At 53.9% G+C, this 20,482-nt stretch overlaps 2 protein-coding genes across 2 annotated transcripts; one reads left to right on the top strand and one right to left on the bottom strand.

Moving 5' to 3' along the window:
- The first annotated feature begins 145 nt into the window (after positions 1–145).
- ZW10 (zw10 kinetochore protein) lies at positions 146–10,607 on the top strand. The gene is made up of 16 exons (XM_027736986.2): positions 146–267; positions 910–1,044; positions 2,022–2,123; positions 2,210–2,287; positions 2,376–2,535; positions 2,740–2,886; positions 3,293–3,484; positions 3,661–3,824; positions 4,037–4,219; positions 4,469–4,707; positions 5,628–5,699; positions 6,348–6,517; positions 7,076–7,206; positions 7,423–7,554; positions 7,766–7,968; positions 8,831–10,607. The coding sequence occupies exons 1-16, from the start codon at positions 151–153 to the stop codon at positions 8,949–8,951; spliced, it is 2,346 nt and encodes a 781-aa protein (XP_027592787.2). The 5' UTR covers positions 146–150; the 3' UTR covers positions 8,952–10,607.
- TMPRSS5 (transmembrane serine protease 5) lies at positions 9,685–15,953 on the bottom strand. Its single transcript, XM_039386499.1, has 12 exons — positions 15,927–15,953; positions 14,866–14,995; positions 14,168–14,290; positions 13,650–13,785; positions 13,251–13,364; positions 13,013–13,056; positions 12,718–12,880; positions 12,442–12,620; positions 11,786–11,884; positions 11,347–11,489; positions 10,851–11,003; positions 9,685–10,679 (listed from the first exon to the last, which is right to left on the bottom strand). The coding sequence occupies exons 1-12, from the start codon at positions 15,951–15,953 to the stop codon at positions 10,671–10,673; spliced, it is 1,320 nt and encodes a 439-aa protein (XP_039242433.1). The 3' UTR covers positions 9,685–10,670.
- Positions 15,954–20,482: the final 4,529 nt, after the last annotated feature.

Raw genomic sequence — 20,482 nt, 5'->3', positions numbered from 1 at the left:
GCCCCCCAGCCCGCACACACCCCCCGCACCCACCGCGCCCCGGCTCCCCCCCGGCGCAGCGGTCCCCCCGCAGCCTCGAACCCGCGGCCCTCCCGGGGCCCCGCGCCTTGCTCTGGTCCCTGCCGGCCGCCGTAGCGGCGCGGGGCGGCCATGGCGGCGCGCGCGGGCTCGCTGGTGGCGGCCGTGCTGGCGCACTCGGGCCGCCTCGACAAGGAGCACCTGGGCACCCGCGTCGGGAGGCTGTCCCGCCGCGTCGAGGAGCTCAAGGCAGGGCTGGGCACGGGGGGAGGCACGGGGGGGACACGGCGGGGAGCGGGGCCGGCGCGGCCGAGGAGCCGGTGCGCACCGGGGTGTCCGGCCCTGGTCCGGAGCGGGCTGTCCGACCCGGAATGGCCAGTCCTGGGTCAGTCAGATGAGGGTATCCAGCCTTGGGTGGGTCCAGAGTGTCCCACTAGCCCTGGCTCAGCCTGCAGTGTCCAACCCTGGTCAGTCCGATCAGGGTGCCCAGTCCTAGGTCAGCCCAGCTGTCCAGCCCTGGGTCAGTCCGAGGTGCCCCTCTCTGTCCCGGAGTCTCTCCCTCCGGAGACATTCCAAACCCCAACCCCACCCAGTCGCTTTCCTGTGTCACTCGCTCCGGGTGACCCTGTCCTTGGCAGAGGGGTTGGGCTGGGTGAGCTCCAGAGGCCCCTTCCACCCCCAACAATTCTGGGATTCTGTCCCAGCCCTGGGGCAGACTGGAGTGTCCAGCCCTGGTTCATCCCGGCGTGCCCCAACCCTGGGCTGGACCAGCTGCACAGCCTGGTCAGTCAGATCAGGGTGTCCAGCCCTGGTTCATCCCAGGGTGCCCCCATCTCTCACCTCGGTCCTTTCTCCCCGTGCTGACGCTGTTCCCCTGCTCCCTCTCTGCAGGGAGAAGTCTGCAACATGATAAACAAGAAGTACAGCGAGTTCCTGCCCAGCATGCAGAGTGCAGAGGAGCTGGTGGCACAGGTGGACGGGCTGTCCAGCAACATCGACCTGCTCAGGGCGAGCATCGAGAACGAGGTGACTCCGGGGGGGACGGGGGGATTCCACACGGCTTCACCCCAAATCTGCAGCCCCCGCCCCATCATGGTGTGTTGGGAGGGGACGGGGGGAGGAGGTCACAGCCCCAAGGCTGCCAGAGCTCAAGGAGTGTTTGGACAACACTCTCAGGCACAGGGGGGGATTTTGGGGTGGGTAGCAGGGCCTGGAGTTGGACTTGATGATCCTTGTGGGTCCCTTTCCACCCAGGGTATTCCATGATTCTGTGACTCTTGACTAAGTGACACCACCCCTAAGGAATGTCTAGAGGTGACACAGGTGTGTGTGACAGCAGGGTGCAAGTTAAGAGGTGTCATTAAGGGATTGTCCTGTTGCTGTGCAGGTGGGAAGGTGTGTCACAGTGTCCCTCCCAGAGAAGGCCCAGCCCTGGCTGTTGCAGGGGGTGTGACACACAGACTGACCCATGTTGGTCCCACAGTGGTTTAGAGCAGAACAGGAACTCAAATCGTACCTGTGCACATCCAGTGAGGTCTGAAGGAGAACATGAGCAGCTCCTGCAGGTCAGATTGAAGACTCACACTCTGATTATTGCCTCTGATGTCCCAGCATTTGGAGTTCTGCAGTGGTGTTCACTGAGAATTGACTTTTGGCTCAGTTCAAGCATCCTTGTGTTTTATATGGCTGTGCTGAAGAAAAACTGAAGTAATTTTAACTGCATTTTAAGACTGAATTTCCTTACAGTGCCTTTAAAAAAACTACAGTCTAGTAGGAACTGGATGATCTTTAAGGGCCCTTCCAACCCATTCTACAACTCTTATGTATTAAAAGAAAAACCCATCCTATAAGTGTTTCTAGTGCTTATGAGGAGTAAAATAGATGGAGCCATTTTCCTCTTCACCAAATCATTCTAGTAACAGAAATACTCTAAATCTCATGTGTAAGAGGAAATGTGCCTGATAACAACTGCTGCCAGTGAACTGAACAATTTGTTATTTTAGGTCCAGCGAGATCTCAATGTGGCTGTTGCTGAATTCACGGAGCTGAAGCAGCAGCTGGAGCGGGACACACTGGTCCTGAGTGTGCTGAAAAAGCTGCAGGAGGTGAGGAGGGGAGGGAGGGGGGCAGCTTAAAATCACACTCCTCAGTCTGAGACATCATTCTGGGCTTCGACATCATTCTGTTGCAGTTCGACAGAGCCATCAAAGAGCACAGGACTGCACTGCTGGAGAAGAAGTACGTTGCAGCAGCTCAGCAGCTGGAAAAGGTATTAGTGACTTCCTGAGCATAAACTGCATCAGTTCCTTAGCAGGGGCAGCACTGACCAGTGTTGTGTGTCTGACCCTCCCCACCAGGCACGGGGCAGCCTCAGGAACCTGGAATCCCGCAAGGGCTTCGAGCTGAAGATCCTGAGGGCGCTCGGCACGGAGCTCACGGTGCAGACACAGAACATGCTCTGCCACCTGGGGGAAGAGTGGCAGAAACTCATTGTGTGGCAGCTCCCTCCTTCCAAAGGTGCTCACAGTTCTGCTTTGTCTCACTGGTTTTGCTGCACTGTTTGAAATGCCTGTTTCCAGGCACCCACAAGATGGGAAATGCACTCCAACTGTTGGAGTACGGTGGTGTAATGAGCTCTTTGTTTCTGAACACTGCTTCAGCTGCCACCTGAGGACTGAGCAGCTTCTCATATCCCATTCTGACAGAGCTCTTTGTGTTTAGAAAGCAGCCTGGAGGCGGTGGTGCACTCAGAGCTGCACTTACACACGATGCCATCCAAGGAGGAGGAGGTTGCTGGCCCACCTGTGGTGTCCGTGCTCCAGGCCTTGGCTGTCCTGGGAGAGCTGCACACCAGGCTGAAAGCTTTTGGTAAGACAGACCAGACAAACACAGCCCCAGTAGCCCACGGGGACAGGGGTTCAGGCTTGGGGACGGATCTTTCTGGAAAAATCTTTCTCTCCTGGCTGGTGTTTCCCATGACTGAAGTGAATGCTGTGATTCTTATTAATAGGAAAATATTTATCCTATTATTTACCTGGAATTATTTGTCCTTTCCTGACTATTCAGTATGCTTTTAATTTGTGACTGTGTGGTTTCATAGTCTAATGCTTGAAGAGTTTTACCTCATTAGCTGCTCCCTGATACAGTTGATCAAGAGATTGTTTCTTCCACTTCATACAGGGTCTCTACATCCAAAGTATCCAGGGCTGGACCTCACTGTAGCAAACTACCTGCCTTCTGCCGTTGGAAAAGATTTTTTTTTTCATTTTCTCAGGCCAGTTGTTGCTGAAATACATCCTCAAGCCTGTGATTTCATACCCATCCCTGCAGCCACTCACCGAGGAGCGGCCAGACGTGCTCATCCTGAGGTTTAAATCCGAGGAGCCTGCCTTGGATCAGTCCTCTCCCATGGAGGTTTTTGACAAGATCAAGCTTATTTTTGAAGTTCTCCACAAATACCTGCTAAGTAGGTAGCTTCTCCCTTTTGTAATTAGTCGATGATCAGTACCTTGTCCATGTAATTGGAGCAGAAGTTTCCAGAATATCTGGTGGTTAATGCAAGAGGAAAGTCTTTTGAACTGGTGAAGGGTCTGGTCCAGGAAACAGGTGTATTAAGATCCATTTGTCTTCTCTGGAATCCAGATGTGCCTCTTGAGCAACCTGGGGAGGACAGGAAGGATGGCAGAGTCACGCTGGCAGAGCTGCTGGGGGAGCTGATCTGGGAAGAGCTCTCCAACTGCCTCGTTCAGAACTGCCTGGTGAACTCCATCCCCAGCAACAGCAGCAAACTGGAGCAGTACACAGAGGTGGGTCTCAAAAAGTCCCTCAGGAGATGCCAGGTGTCCAGTTTGAACACAGAGCCCCAGGTAGCCTAGGAGGATATTTTAGTGCTCAGTGCACTCTAAAACCTGTTTTCATCCCTTGCTTTCAGCTGAGTGGAAGTTTATACAAAATTTTAGTTTGGTTCTTTGATTTTGGGAGGCTGTGTTAATGTAAAACATGTGTCTGCTCTTCTCAGGTGATTAAATCCACAGAGGAATTTGAAAAGGCCTTAAAGAACATGCAGTTTTTGAAAGGAGACACGACTGACTTACTGAAATACGCCCGCAACGTCAACTCCCACTTTGCCAGCAAGAAGTGCCAGGATGTGATTGCAGCAGCCAGAAACCTGATGACCTCAGAAATCCACAACACTGTCAAGGTGATGCAACACACGGTTTTTCTGGAAAAATAGGGGTTGGGGAAGGATTGTCTACAACAGTCAAGTTCTTTTTTGGGGATGATTTAGGGATCTTGGCAAACAACAATTTCTAAACATCTTTTAATAGTGCTGTAAGTCTTGTGTTTATCTTGAGTCTTAAATCTCTGTCATTCAGTGCTTTGTAATCTTGCACAGTCTCCTCTCTGTGGGCTCTAAATTCCATTTTACCTCTCTCTTGTCTCCCCTCAGATCACACCTGAGTCCTGCGTAACCCTGCCACAGCTTCCTGACCCTGCGTCAGGAGATCACTCAAAGATGCAAAAGCCCTCCAACCTTCTACACAATGGCACAGTGAATTTGGAGGGTGAGACCAGGCTGAGCCAGCACACCTTCTCCCTGCCCACGTGCCGCATCAGCTCCTCCGTGGAGCAGCTCATGGAGCTGGTCTATCAGACACTGCTGGAGGCCACAGTCAGCACGGACCAGTGGTAGGAATTACTGCTCAGTAATCTGGGTGTCAGAAGCTCACTGCCTCTAGCAACACCAAGCAGCTGTTAATAGGTTAAAGGAACTTTAAAAGAATAGAATATACTTAAAAATTAGAACCAGTCATTAAAGTTACTCTCACTGTGGCTGGTGGACGCAGCCCTGGGCTCATGCAGGACACGGGTACAGCTGCAAACTCTACTCACTGCAGTACTCGGATTAAGCAGCTTTTGGAGTTGGGTTTTCAGGGAACATTCAGGTGCAGTGCCTTGTATTTTAGCCATTAAAGCAGTGTAGCCACTGTAAACTCCCCAGTGTGCACAACACAGTCCGTGGCTTCATGGGAGAGATGCTTCTGCAGTGTCCACTTCACTGATTTATCCCACTGCAGCTCTCAGTTGTTTAGAAACATTAAACCCATCTCTTCTTTCCAAACCAAATGATAAGTGCTGGCACCCATTGTGAGCAGAGTTCTTGCTGTCTTTGTGCTGGTGAAAGCAAAGAGCTCCAGCTCTGCAGCTGGCAGGGCTCTTGAGAGAAAACAAATATTGAGGACCACGTAAAGTGTACTTTAAAAACCAGAGACCACAGCCCTGGAGCAGGATTGTTGCCCAGGTAACCCCTCAGTGGCAGAGAGAGGGCTGAGTGTTTGTGCACACCTGGTGGGGAAGGGACACTGTCTCCTTTGTTCCTGGGGTTTCACATATCTCCCTTCTGAAGCTTTTCCACGCTGACCTTCCAAGGTCACCGCAGCCTCTGTGAGTTTGCAGCACGTTGACATGGCTGTCACTGATCCTGACAGTCCACTCTGTGCCAGTGCTTCAGTGCTCATAAAGCCCTGTTTTGGAGAAGGCTGAGGGTCACCTGTGAACAAGACATTAATGCCAGTGCCAGGCTGACATGACCCTCATTTTCCCTGTAGCTGTGTGCAGCTCTTCTACTCGGTGAGGAGAATCTTCCAGCTGTTCTATGAAGTGGTGCCAACATACCACAAGTAAGTGTGTCTGTGTGTGTTCCCTAGGGCCTGTGTTGAGAGGGAATAATGCTACTGGAACACTCCCACTTGGGGTTTACTAAGGGCTTCCTCCAGCAGCAAAAAGCTCCTATTAATCTATTGCTAAATCATACCTGTGCAAAGTAGGTGCTTGAGGGTTTCTGAGTTGCCAGTCCAGCGAGCAGGGGGATGGTTGAAGTTCTTGCATGGTTGTATTTGTTTCCAGCCACGTAACTTTGACCCCAGGTCTGATGCACAGATTTTTAATGATGTTTTTCCTGCAAAAAAGAAAGCAGCAATGAAGGGACAATGAAAGGACGCAATCCTGTCAGAGAACATTGGAGTGTTCCTGACAGGACTTCTCTCCCTTTTCCTCACCATAACTTTGCTGTAACAAAGTATATTTCTGTTTGAAAGTCCGCAGCTAGAAAAAGAGTGGGATACCACATGGTTCAAATGCTCCTTTCCTGTGGGATCCTTTGGGAATGTGACAAGTTCAGTATTTTTATTCTGACTGATACCAGTCAGGCCTCGCCCATTTTCTGCAATGCCTGCAGGGAGCTTCTCTGGGGTAGGCACAGCTATTTTTTTTAACAGATTAATAAAGAAATCCATTTCTTCCTTCTCTCTTCCTCCTGCCTGGGGCAGGGAGAGCCTGCAGAAGTTCCCCCAGCTGGCAGCCATCCACCACAACAACTGCATGTACCTCGCCCACCACCTGCTCACCCTGGGCCACCAGTTCCGCTACCGCACCACCAACATCCTGAGCAACGGGGCAGCCTCCTTCGTGGACCTGGTGCCTGCCTTCAGGAGACTGGGTAACACCTTCCTGGCCCAAAACACACGCCTGGGGCACGTGGCAGTTAACCCTGGCAGCTGGGGCTGGGTGGTTTGATGGAGGAGTGGCTGCTGACTCCCTGGGAGCAGGGCATCGTTATTATTTGTGGCAACAACATTTTCCAAACTGGGAAGTCTTGGCTCTTCAGAACCCAGCTCTTGTCCAGCACATAGTTCCACAAACTGTGTGTATTCCAGCACAATGTTGTAGCACTATGTTTTGGGATCTGCTGCTCAGTCCTTTAATGTTTTCTTCAGTTTATCCTGTGGAAACAAATTCAGAGGGAAGTTTGTCAGCTAACAGGAGTCATCCACACTTAATTCTGCTACTCTGCTCTTTTTCAGAATTGTTGTAGCAATGCAAGCTGCACAAAAGCTTACTGGTTAAATTGGCTCTATGAGACTGTTTAGAGACTGGAAATTCGATTAGAAATAAAACACTATAGCAAGTTCATTATTCAGCAGTTGTAGTCATAAATAGGCACAGCAAATTTAGTACTTGCTTAACTGCTTCTCCCTGCTTGCTTTTCCTCCTAAAGGGATGGAGTGTTTTAAGGCCCAGATGCGAGTGCAGAAGGGGGAAATCCTGGAGAGGCTCTCAAGTGCCAGGAATTTTTCTAACATGGATGATGAGGAAAATTTCCGTGCAGCAAACAAAGCCATCAGGCAGGTAAGGAAGGCAGTCAAAACAGGGTGGAACTGTTAAAACAACTATTTTCTGACATGTTTTTTATTTTTATCCTGGGCTGTGTCTTTAGCAGGATATTTCATTGCCTTTTGCTTCTTTCAGCCTGGTTTCTGACCAGAAGTGGTCACCTTATCCCTTGGTGCCTTTCCTAATGTTCTTTTTGATAACATGGAGGTAACACAGAGCTGTTCATTCCAGGTATTGCATCAGTTGAAGAGGCTGGGCCAGGTCTGGCAGGATGTCTTCCCAGTGAACGTGTACTGCAAGGCCATGGGGACATTACTGAACACAGCCCTGGCAGAGATTGTCACCAGGATTGTTGCCCTCGAGGTACCTGCTGGGGTGGATGTGCCAGCCCTGGGGTGGTGGAGACATTTGTGACCTTGCTGGTCCCAAGGTCAGGGTTCAGGGGAGCAGTTACCTTTCACAGAAATTGTAACTGTGTGTCCACAGGAAATGTTCACAGCACCTAGTTTTGATTTCACTTGGCACTCCAAAAGTAAATCTCCCTGCTCCACTGTTAATATTTTCTCCATTGCAGGATATCTCTGCAGAAGATGCAGACAGGTTGTACTCACTCTGTAGGATCATGGTGGAGGAGGGACCCCAAGTCTTCACCCCTCTACCTGAAGAAGAGAAAAACAAGAAGTACCAAGAGGAAGTTCCAGTCTACGTGGAGAAGTGGATGACATTCAAAGAGCTGATGATCATCCTGCAAGCCAACCTCCAGGAAATTGTGGATCAGTAGGTGTCTACCTTTCTCCCTTCTCAGTTGGTTCTCGGGAGCAGGGAAGTGTCTGACAGCAGCAGGGGCTGTCCAGAGGAAAGGCACTCACTGCTCCTGAGGATCAGGCAGCTGCTCCTGGGACTGCTTTTGGGGTTCACAGTCCATTTCAAGCTTGCTCATAATTTCCTGCAGCAGAAGGAAAAGGCAAAATGGTAAAAAACCAGGTACTGTGGGAGAGCCAAGCACAGAGTGTTGGTGCATCCCCTTGGCTTCTCCAAGTTCAGGGGTGTCTCACAGGGAGCAGCCTGGCTGGCATTCCACCTGAGTGCCCTCTGCTTTTTAGGATGCTGTTTCTTGCTGCTTTTTACCTTGCAAGGGGGATTCATCTGAACTATCCCTGAGGATTTGCATAATCACTTCTGTTACCTTGGCTGGCAGGAGCTGGGCAGTCCCTGCTCACAGCTGCCTCACACAGAGCTCTGAAGGGCAAGAAAACACCCAGTTCTCAGCAGGTTAAACCAGAGAGGCACCAGCCACAGGGAGGGCACAGAGGGAAGGCAGCTCCTTCCCTGGGCCCCTGGAACTGGGTTACTCACCAGAGGTTCCCAACTCCACTTCCACCTGGGCATAAACCACTTTCTTGTGTTCTTAAGGAATGGGAATTTTGCAGATGGGCTTTAGGCGTATTTAGGAGAAAGAAAAGGTTCTGAGTGCAGGAATCACCTCACAACCTGGTGCTCTGTGTACCTGGCTAAACAGTTCTGGGCTGGGGCTGCACACATACCTGGTTAGTGACCACTGGAACAGCTCCTCAGAGGCTTGTCTTCATGTGCCATTCCCAGGCAGTTTGGTTAAATAAAGCTCTTTTTCTCCCCTCAGGTGGGCAGATGGGAAGGGCCCTCTGGCAGCCGAATTCTCAGCAGCTGAAGTGAAGAGTCTGATCCGAGCCCTGTTCCAGAACACAGAAAGGAGAGCAGCAGCACTGGCCAAAATCAAGTAACCCCACGTTTCCACCTGCACTTTGCATCTTCAGATAAAGCAAGAGCAAACTGAGACTTTCAGATATTTTTTTGATTTGACCTTTTTTATTTGTACTGGTGTAAAAAAAAAATTAGAATTGGGTAAGTGCTTCCTGGAGCTTGGCTGGGGGAGAAGGAACATTTCCTGGCTCAGTGTTTGAGGGGCTGGGAGTGTGGGGCCAGGAGCTCACAGTGAGGAACACACAGACACTGACTGCCAGACACCTCCTGCCACGCTCCCCACAGCAGTTCTGCCCACATCCAGGTTTTCCTTCAGGAGCTGGTGGGTGTCCTGGAGAAGGAGAGACGCTTTTGCTGATGTTTGCTAGTTCCCATTCTCTAGGATTTCATCTTCCTGTTCAGGCCAGCATAGGAAAATAAATCAAACCTTGTATCCAGCATCTCTGTGAGCACAGGCACTGCTGCCAGACGAGCCTCCCATGTGAGGTGCTGTGGAACCTCATCTCAGACTGGCCTCAGGGTCCTGCAGAGGGGTTTTATTGCTCAGTAGTGACTCTCATCTATGCAGTTCTACATCAGGGGGCCTGGAGCCCCTCTCTGTCTTACCTCTTCTGTCCCTGCAAGTTCCACATGAAACCCACACACTCAGAGCTTTTGCCATCCTCCCAGGAATGCTGAAGTGCCAAACTTAGCTTTCCCACCTCAGGTTCTTCTGAGGGACAGACCTCAAGAGAGCAACAATTTAGGGGGGATTTGGGGAAAGGAGATCCTGTGCAGAGTGAACTGCTGATCAAGTCACAGGGTTTTGCACAAGTAGCAAAATTCTCTTATTTCTCATGGAAAATATCTAAAAACTGACTTAGAATTTTTCAGTCTCGCTTTACCAGCTGTAGAAGCCAGTTCAGCTCCTTCCTTTGTGTTTTTGTTGGCTGTGAACTGGGTAGCTCTGGTGTCTTTCTGGTATTATATTTTCTGTCCTTTAAGAACAGCGATAGAAGTGTAAACCAATGCAAAAAGGGAATGAAAGGTGCACTTGTAGCATTGTCTTTTTCAGTCACAAAAGGCTGTGGTTTAGATTTTGAGAAATTTCTCACCCAATTTAATTGAAAAACTCACTGAGAGCATTCACTTAAATTAGCCCAGAGGCCAAGATGCTGCACACGTGGAGCAAAGTTCTACCTGCCCTGTCGTGCTCACTAAAGTTTCAGTCACAGAACTTGGTGTTTTTAATCTGTTATCTCCTGTTGTATCCTTTTCATTTGCACTTTTGTCCAACTTCTGTTCTCATTCCAAGCATTTTTGCAGGGCCTGAGGCCCTGACTTGTGTCACCCAAGCCCTTGCAGAACCCTTCTGCTCTGGTTTAACTGATGTGGGGAAAGGGAAGTCCAGTCTAATGGGCAGTTAGACTGAGCCCAGCACATGGGAATGCAGCAGAGAAGGGAGGTACTGAAGCAGAATCTGCCACTCAAAACTTAGCTGTTTCTTTTCTTCCCCTCCCAGTGATTCACCCAAAGGCTAAGAGTGTTGCCCATACACTGACATCTCATAGGACCCCTTGTCCCTTTACACACAGCAATCCAAAAAAACCACCTATTTTGAACAGCACCACTTCTCCCATGTTTATTGTTCACAGAAATGTAATTTGCTATTTTCTTTAATAAACTATTTATACTGAGCACGTTTGGGGTTCTGTTCAGGTTACAGTGACAGGATGAATCAGTCCCTCCTTGCCTGATTTCTAGTAGATCTAATAAATAAAAAGAAAACAGAAAGAGGAATCAGTGCTATAGAAGAGGTCGTCCCAGAGGCTCATGGGTCGAGGGGAGTGACACAAAGAGTTCAGTGGGATGCTGGCACTGGGGTTTGTCTGGGGAAGATGCAGGGCTGTAGGGCGGGCTGGGCACACACCAGGGCTTACCTGAGTGACCTGGTGAATCCAGGGCAGGAGCTGGGCCACGTTGGTGTAGACCCCGGGGTGGTTGGGCTCAGCACAGCCCTGGCCCCAGCTCACGATCCCCACCAGGCGCCACGTGGATCCATCCCAGCACACGAGGGGGCCCCCACTGTCCCCCTGCGGGCAGAGCCAGGGCTGAGGGAGCTGCTCTGCCCCCCGGGCAGGTCAGGCAGGTCACAGAATCCCAGACTGGTTTGAGTAGGAAGGGACCTTAAAGTTCATCCAGACCCACCCGTGCCATGGGCAGGGACACCCTCCACTAGCCCAGGTTGCTCCAAGCCCCATCCAATTGGACAAATTGGACACTCCCGGGGGTGGGACATCCAAAATCAGGCAGCCTGCCTCCCCAAGGACCTCGCCAGGCTGCTGTGTCCCAGCTGGCCGTGTTCCCTCAGCCACACAGGAGGCTGGCAGGTGGATCCATGCACCCCCCCAGCATTCCCACTGCTCCCAGCGTTACCTGGCACGCGTCCACCTGCCCGCGGGGGTACCCGGCACACAACATCCTGGCAGTGAGCTCCCCCGGGTACATGCACGAGCTGTTGCACCTCCGGGTCCCGATCAGGGGCACCAGGGCCTCCTTCAGCGTCCCAGCCAGCTGTGCTGGGATGGGCAAAGAGGGGCCAAGAGGGACAAACAAGGTCTGCAGGGAGCAGCAGGGGAGAGCAGAGCACTAGCTGGGGAAGGCAGAGATGGGGAATTGGGATTACTTCATGGGGTTGGTACAGCCAGGCTCACAGGAGCTGTGGGTGTGGCGTGCAAGCTGCTGGAGCAGGGGTAGGACGAGGGCAGGGGGTGCATTTGGAAGCTCACATGTGGAATGGAAGGGGCTGGATGGGGCAGTGGGGAGCAGGGGGAAAGTCTAGGGCAGTGCTGGGGGACAGGGAGGGGGAGCTCACCTTGGTCAGGGGTGGTGTAGCCCCAGCCAGAGACCCAGCACTGTGTGCCCTGGAGCAGGTCCTGGTGGGAGGGTGGCAGGCACACAGCTCGGATGGCAGCTAGGGAGAAGGGGACAGGGACAGTGCCAGGGCAGTGGGGACAGCTCTGCCAGGAGCAGCCAGGGAAGGGCTGCAGAGCCCTCAGCCTGACTCGGAGAGTGGGTCTACCTGCTGTACTGGGACACCAGGTCTAGTTCGGACACCAGGTCTACCGGTTCGGACACCAGGTCTGTGCTGGGACACCAGGTCTACTCGCCCGGTTCGGACACCAGGTCTACCCGCCCGGTTCGGACACCAGGTCTACCCGCTCGCACCTCGGCGTCCGAGTCGAGGTGGCCAAAGCCATCCCACGTGAAGATGGGACATCTCTGAGCCAGCTGAGGATCAGCTGAGGATCAAGGCCAGCCTGGATGGAGCTTTGAGCAACCTGGGAAGGTTGTCCCTGTCCATGGCAGGGGGTTGGATGAGCTTTAAGGTCCCTTCCAACCCAAACCATTCTGTGATTCTGATTTTGTAAGAGCTGCTCTGAAGGGACAGGTTCAGAAGAGGCTCGTTTTTGGGCAACTTTTCACAGTGGGACAGGACAGACAACTCCACAGAAGGACACAAAAACTTACCTGAGAAATTCAGGGACACTTGCAGCTTCATGAGGGCGATGTCATAGTCGAGGCTGTTGTGGTTGTAGAGTGGGTGGGGAACGACCTCCTGGACTGGCACCCCGGCCTCCTGCCTGAGGGAGCCGTGGGTGACAATCCCTGCAAACACCCGCCAGGCAGAGCCCTGGAGCCTCTTGGAGCTGAGCAGAACACAGAACACAGCGTGCCCTGACCCGAGGGCAGCGGGCACTGAGGGCTGGGGGCACAGTAGGGTGGGTACGGGGGGCCTGGGGGTACCTGTGCACACAGTGAGCCGCCGTGATGATCCACTCCCGTGCCAGCACTGAGCCCCCACAGCGGTGCTGGGAGCCCTGGCACACACTGACCTGCCAGGGCCAGCGCCCAGGGGGCACATCTGCCCCCCCGACCACCCGCACGGCCCCAGGGGGCAGCCCACACTCTGCAAGGGGTTAGGACGGGCTCCAGCCCCACATCCTCACGCTGGAGGGCGAGGGGAGCGGGTGGAACGGGAGGAAAGAAGCTGCTGGATCTGGGCAGAGATCCTGGGGATGTAGAAGAGGGAATCGCTCACCTGAGCACTTGAGAGCCACGACTCGCTCCGATCCACAGCTGCTCCTGTGCAGAGAGAAACAGCAGGAATAAATCCTCCTGGGCAGGATAAACAGCAACCAAAATCCCCGGGGCACTGGGGAGCCCCAGGGCGGCTGCAGCACTTCCCAAAGGGGCTGTTTACTGCACAGCACCTGCACAGTCTGCTGTGTTCTTAAGCCTGAAAGAAAAGGCTTCAGCCAACTCAGAGCTGCCCTTACCTGACCTGCCACAAGTCTTCCAGGCTCCCTTCCTGGCGGGGTCTGACCTGAAGGAACTGCTGCTCCTTGTTCACCCTGACATCCGTCAGGTTCACTCCTTTCTGATGGGTCATTCTGCAAAAACAAGGGGAATTGCCCCAGGAAGGGGATCAGGAATGTGACCCTGCCATGGGAACAACACTCCTGCAGTCCTGCAGCTCTGGCAGCTGGGAATGAACCTCTGGGCAGGGAGGGTCTTCTGGAGCTGTTCTTGCAGGTCCCCGGGTCATCCCAAGTCCCAAGTTCCACCTGCTGCCCTGACAAACCCCCAGCCTTCAATCTCCTGCTTTTGCCAAGATCATCCCCTGTTTTGAGAACAGGGCAAACAGGGGCCCAAGCAGCTGCCTCTGCTGTGCCCACCTGAGGTACCCGAGCTGCTGGCAGAGCAGGGTGCCCAGGGAGCCATTCCAGCCCTCGTGGCACACCAGGAGCCAGCCAGGATGTCCTTCCAGCTGAGCTTCCAGCAGGGAGTTTGCCGTGTTTATTCTGAAAGACACTACAGCCATTCCATTAAAGACAACCTGCGAGTCCCCTTGGCAGTGTTCTGTGCAGGTCACACACGGCTACAGCAAGAAGGACCCACCCAAACCCCCAGAAAAAGCCATCTGAGCAACTGGAAGCTACAAGTGATCCCAGTCACTGGGTGGTCCCAGGCAAAGGAGCCCTGCAAGAGTTGCCTTTGCTGTGGGATCCCCCCATGCAACGGAGCTGCAGTTCTGGGGGAAGCAGCAGGACTTAGAAGAAAAGCAAAACAACTGCAAAACACAGCTAGTGGGTCAGCAGGAGATATTTGTTCTTAAAGAGCCCCTTTTCTGTTCTTCCTGGGCTTGGCAGAAGCCCTCTCCCCACCCTTTTTGGCAGCAAGCAAAGACACAAACCTGTACCGGGAGCCCCCCGGACCACGGGCTCTTCCTCTTCCCCGTCACCGCACGCTGGGATCGCATCCGGCTCCTGCAGTGGGGGGGACCCCTGCTCTGGGTGAGCCTCCTGCAGGTGTTTCACTGCAGGAAACAGAGAAGGGGGTGCACATGGACCCACACAGCCTGGGCAGCACCCAGGATGCACGATACTGGGGACAATCCTGCAGTGTCACTGGAAGAGGGGAATGAGCCTTTCTGGCACCACAGCAGCAGAGCCCGCAGCAGCCACATCTCTCCATCCCAAGCTACAGCTGACTGACCAAGGAGCTCCCATCACCACCCCCCCAATGCTGATGCCCCAAACTCGCAGCAGGGCCATCCTGGGGACACACTGACCCAGCAGCCACGTCCCAGCCGCTGTCCCCGCCAGCAGCCCTGCGACCCCGAGCAGCAGAAACAGCCTCCTGAGGGTGCAGAGAGTCCCAAAAGATGCCTCAGCAGGATCTTTAAAAGAGGGACAGAGGATCAGTGTGGTTTGCCCACCTCTCACAGCTCTCCCAAGCCCTGGTGAAGCCCCTGGGTCACTGGGCACCAGTTTTTAGGGCTCAGTGCTCCTCTCCCGCAGTGCCGGGAGGAGCTGAGCTAAGGCCGTGGATTCTGTGGGAGTTCAAGGCTCAGGGCACCCTCCCCATTCCCAAAACCCACAAACAGCTCACCCACGTGTCCCAGGGAGGGCTGTGTCCCCTGTACCCCCCTCCTTGGCTCGGCTGCCAGGCTCCCTGGGCTGTGCACGGCGTCCTCGATGCCGTTTGGGTTGTCGGGAACCCGCTCGGGTGAGTCTGGACTCTGGGGAGAGGAGCAGAGTCCAGGGAGAGGATCAGCGCCAAAGGCTGGGTGTGGTAGAAGGGGACAAAGCTCTGGAATCCCCTCTCACCATGGCAGCAGGAGCAGAGCTGTGGGAGCCAAGCACACGGATCTCCAGTGACCCAGCTCGGGTTCCCCGGCACGACACGGTGCATGCGCAGCGGCCACGCTCCAGGGACTCCTGGTTCCAAAACCCCCCTTCCCCCACTGACAGGACCCTCACAGGGGTGGGGGGGATCATCCAACTGTCCCTGTCCCACCCCTCCATCCCCCTGCTCCCAGGAGCTGCTCTGGCTGGGGAGCCCCAAGGGAACGCTTCCATCCCTCCCCAGCGCCTCACCCAGTGGGATCAGCAGCTCTGGAGCTGCCTCAGCTCTCAAACCCATCTCCCACCTGCTGCCCCCCTTTCCCCCCCCATTACCTGCCATATGAGAAGCCCCAGGTGCTGCTGAGGGGCAGTGGCAGTGCCCAGGCTTTCGGTGTGAGTGGGGGGCTGCAGTTCCAGCCAGCCCTGCTGGCTCTGAGCACCTTGAGGAACAGAACATCCTAGGCTGGGGAAAGAACAGAAAAGAGCCTGGAGCTGCTTTTTATCACCCCCACACCTCCAGCCAAGTGCCTACCAGCTGTGTCATGTAAAGGACAACTCTCCTGCCCACAGGCTGCATTAGGGACGTGCTGGTGAGGGCTGGTGGACCCCCATCCCTCAGGGGGATCCTCCCCACCCCACGTGCCCAGAGATCCCAGGGAAACAGCTCCACCTGCCCAGGTGCTGGATCTTCCCTGCAGCCTTTGCTGTAGCACATAGAGAGCAGCAAAGGTCAGGCAGCAGCTCCCAGCTCAGCTTCTGCTTTGCCACGTAATTTGTTGTTGCTGAAAGATGCCGGGGCCCCACGGGAGGGGGAGAGTTTCTAACCCGTGGCTTGGCTGCTGCCTGGGCCATGCTGGGGCAGGAGATGCTTTTCCTACCAGTGCAGAGCTCTTGGTGGAACAGAAATGCCTTGTGCTGCTGCATCCTCTCATCCTCCTCTGACCCAGGGGATGCTCCACCACAGTCGTCACGCCCGAGGTGCTGCCAGTCCCCAAAAACAAAAGCAGAAACAGACTGAAAGGGCTCTCCCATGAAAGAGGGACTTTTCTTATTCACACCCTTCTCCACCCCTGAAGGGTACAGCTGACAGCCTGTTGCTCAGGTCACCAATGAATTTTTAATGCTGTTTAATCAAGGAAACTCCTGTGAGGGTTTTGTGACTGCAGGTTCGTGCTGTCCCCAAACAGCACCAGGTGGGTGGTGGCACAACCTCACCCTGTGCTGGGCAGCTGGGGTGAAAATGGGGGGGTTTGGGTGGGTTTGGATTTTTTTCTCCAGGCTCCCCCACCTCGTGTTTAGGCCAGAAAGCACCAGGCAGGGCTGCAAATACCCCCCAAGGCACAGCTTGGCTCAGCTTGAGCCTGTCCTGCTCGTGCTGTGCCGTGGCACTGGAGCATCTCCTCAGCCCGGGGAGGACTGTAGGTGGTGCTGGAGCACCAGTGGGAGAGAACAGCAGAGGCACAGGATCCAGCCTGAGCATCCTCTGCTGCTCTGGGCACAGAGGAGGGGAAGGACTCACCCCGGCTGCTGCTCCCAGCCCAGGACCATCCCAGCCTCAGTTCATCTCCCCTCCCGAGCATCCCATGCCCCGAGGCTGCCAGGAAACCAAACCTGGTAAAAGTTAAATGAAGAGGCAAAAGTTAATTGAAGATCTGAGCACAGCCAGCAAAAAACCAAAAAAACCCAAACAAAACATCTCCACTGCAACAAACCCCAGTGAGCAGGGATCAGCCCAGGCAGGGGAAAGGATAAACCAGAGCAGATTCCAAAAGGAGACACCAGGAGCAGGTGAAAAATAAAGACACATCCCCCAGCCCAAGCTGCCTCCCTGCTCTGAGTCACGCTCACTTTTCCCTTTAAAACTCATTAAAAGAAGATCAATATTTCTACCCATCCTGCTTGCCTGCAATGAGAAAACAGTGACTGAATTGAGAGAGCTTTCCAAATTAAACACTGGCACACAGATGAAAAAGGGAGGAAGGGGGACAGCAGCAGAGCTTTTTCCTCCCAGTTTTCACCATTTTTCCGTGGTTCTGCAGAAAAATGAAGGGAAGGAGAAGCGACAGTGACAACAGACCCTGGCAGCTGCTGAAGTGCCCGCGGTGCAGGGATACCTGGCACGTTGCAGAGATGCTGTGAAGCATAAGACATTCCCTTTGTCATTTTTCTAACTTATTCCCACTGAAACAAGCTCCCCTTTCCCACTGGGAGCAGCGAGCAGAGCACAGCTGAGGAGCCAGCAGCCAGATGTTGTCTCCTGCTGCCGTAACCCCGAGGCTGGCAAGGTCGTGCCTGTGCACAGCAGGGTGAGGGGCTGCCCTGGGAAGGGAGGGGTTCTGACCCTGTGTTCTAACAAGCACAAATTGTCTCCAGTTCCTCTGCTGAGATTAGCAAGACAGGGTCAATAACTGGCACATAAAACGGTGCATTCGACACCTCCCCCTGATGTTGTTCTCCAAAGTCCCAATTTGAGGATTTCAAATCACTTTAACAGCCAGTTACTGAGCTTCACCTGCTTTAATTCTCTGGTTTTGCCCATGCTGATGGCTCCATCCTTTCCCACACAAAAGCTGAGTTCTTCCCCAGGGATATTGTACAAGATATTTAGTGACAGGACAAGGGGGAGTGGTTTCAGACTGACAGAGAGGAGGTGCAGACTGGATATAAGGAAAAAAACCTTCCCTGTGAGGGTGGGGAAGCCCTGGCACAGGTTGCCCAGAGAAGCTGTGGCTGCCCCATCCCTGGGAGTGTCCAAAGCCAGGTTGGACAGGGCTTGGAGCAACCTGGGCTGGTGGAAGGTGTCCCTGCCCATGGCAGGGGGTGGAACTGGATGAGTTTTAAGGTCCCTTCCAACCCAAACCATTCCAGGATGTAGCCAGAGGGACCCTGAGCCTCCAAAACAGTGTTGGGGGAAAAAACAAACAAACAAACAAAAAGGGAGTTTCACTTACCAGCTTTAAAGCATCTCTTGTTGCTGCTTTTGCCTCAAGGAGAGGCTTTAAAGCCCTCCCTGCACTCCCTGAGTGCTCCCATCCCAGCTCACTGCCCTGGGGGAGCACAGGGCAGGTCGGGTGTGAGGAGGGCTGGGAGCTCCCAGCAATGCTGGCTGGATTCCTGCCCCAGGCTGCCAGGGCTCTGCTCCTGACCTGGTGCCCAGCGAGTTTTTCCTTTGAAAACCAGCCTGTTTTCCCCAGCTGTGTGCTCTGAGGGACACCAGGGCTTGGGTTCTTACCCACAGAGTGGGAAGTCGCAGACGAGCAGCACAGAACCCCGGGAGCCCCAAAACCCTCTGCCCTCACCCCAGAGGGGCTCCAGGAGAGCAGACCCGATAAAAGCAGCCAAGTAAACCCAGAGAAAGGCAGGATTGGCTGGAGCCAGGACACAAGCACATTCAGTCTCGTGCTCCAGGCTGCTGAAGCAAAGGGCTCAGCAACAACTGGGGCAGAGAGGGGCAGCACATGAGAAATGGTCATTGATTCAATCCAGGAGCTGGAGTTCACAGGTTCCCCTGCCTGTTCTCCCTCCTGGACCATTTCCTTCCTTACCTCATTTCTTCTTCCTTCCCTTCCCCTCCTACCTAATGAAAGTGCCTCTCCATGAGATAAGGCAGCTGCTGGAAGCCTGTAATGAGAGAAATGGCCAAAAGCAACAGCCTAAAGACCTGCCTGGTCCTGGCAGCAGCCTGCCAGATCTCATCAGGGATGATGTACCCTGGATTGTGTCTTCCCAGCAGTGATGCTGTGGTCAAAATAAAGAAAAAAAATATAAAAAATGAATAATAAGCTCCCAAACAGTCTCCAGCCCCCCCCCCCTCAGACAGAGGGATGTGCTGACATGAAGGAAGGGAATTTATGAGTTCATTTGCCTGATCCACCTCCCACTGCAGCACAGAGGCACAGGCAGAGCAGAACCCATCCACTGCCCTGCTCCAGCCTCTTTCCCGAGGCAATTTGCTGTGTAATGATTATGGAGTTGAGAAGGCAATTTCAGGAAAACTAGTTTTCTCTCCAGAAGGAATCGAATAGAGGAACTATTATAACCCGATACACTAATTTATTTAAAAAGCAGCTGGCACCACGTGAGGCAGGCAGGGCCAATTCAGAGGCAATTCTCTGCAGAGACTGTTCCAGCCTCCCCAGGCCCAGGGCAGGGTACAAGCCCTGCCTCAGACACTGCAGGACCCACAGGCTCTGGCTCCAGACAAGCAAATACCAGGACTTCCAAGGGAAAGGGTGACAATTCCCAGGTCCTGTGAAGGCACAGACCTCCCTGCCCTCCCATGTCTGTGAGGTCTCTCTTGTGACTGTCACTTCCTTCAGACACCTCGTGCTTCCCAGGGAAAAGCAGACGGGGTGACTGTGAGTTATCTGGTGCTCGTGTGTTTGTGCTTCTCCAGAGGGGACACAGCCAGAGCAGGGCTGGATCCTCATCCATCACCCCCTAAATGGAGAATTTAGAGATGTCAGGGATAAAACTTCTTCATTGTTTGCATCATGTTCCAGGACAAAGCTGTCCCAAGGGGTTTCTCCTCGGAGACAAGGCACAGAAGAATAATTGTTAAGGAGCAATTAATATTGTGCTCCTTCTTTCCCATTTCCAAACACAGGTCTTTCTATCACTGCCAGCTGACTCTCTGCCCTTGCAAATCGCTGAGGACCCAAATCCCAGGAAGGGAAGAGGGAAAGGCCTTCAGGAGACTGGATGGCACTGGTTATACCCACCCCCCCTGCAGGGCAGTGCCCTCGGGGTGGCAGTGGGACGGTGCTGGGAGCAGTTTGCCTCTGCAGATGGTACAGAGAGAGGAGCAGAGACAGGCTGTGACCCGGGCTGGCCTCACATCCCAGCCCAGACAGGCAGGCTGACGTGTGGCTGTGAGCTATGGGAGCCCCTGCCCTGTGCTGCAGCCCCGATGAAGTCACGCTGATGTCACGGTGGGGAAGGGCTGCCAGGTCCTGCCTGGGCAGCACAGACACCCTGTGCTGGCAGCAGGGAGCTGAACCTGCCCTGCCCAACCCCTTCCCCAGCAGAAACAAAAATACCAACAGCAAACACCCCAGCTCTGGAGTTTTCAGCCATTTCTCAGCCATGGACTGTCCTGAGCCCACCAGGGGCAAATTGAGGTGATCCTTACGTTGGTCCTCACGTTCTGCCCTGCCAAGGGGCTGAAGAGGAAACCCAGGGGGGTGTGTGAGTCCCTGCCTGCTTTCCCCCTGCAGGGAACTCTCCAGCCTGAACAAATCCAGCAGTGAGGAATCTGCCTGAGCTGCAGAGCCCTCAGCCAGCTGCCACCCCATCAGCTTCTCCTCTCCCCAAGGGCACGGGAGAGTCAGGGCTCAGAGACACGTTCCTCAGCTGTCAGAGCTGTAGTTCCAGCAGATGCT

The sequence above is a fragment of the Pipra filicauda genome, unplaced genomic scaffold (genome assembly GCF_003945595.2).
Source record: "Pipra filicauda isolate LSUMZ 115617 unplaced genomic scaffold, ASM394559v2 scaffold488_size445888_pilon, whole genome shotgun sequence".
Lineage (NCBI taxonomy): Eukaryota > Metazoa > Chordata > Aves > Passeriformes > Pipridae > Pipra > Pipra filicauda.
Note: the sequence above shows the minus strand (reverse complement) of the source record. Positions and strands in the feature narration are given on the sequence as shown.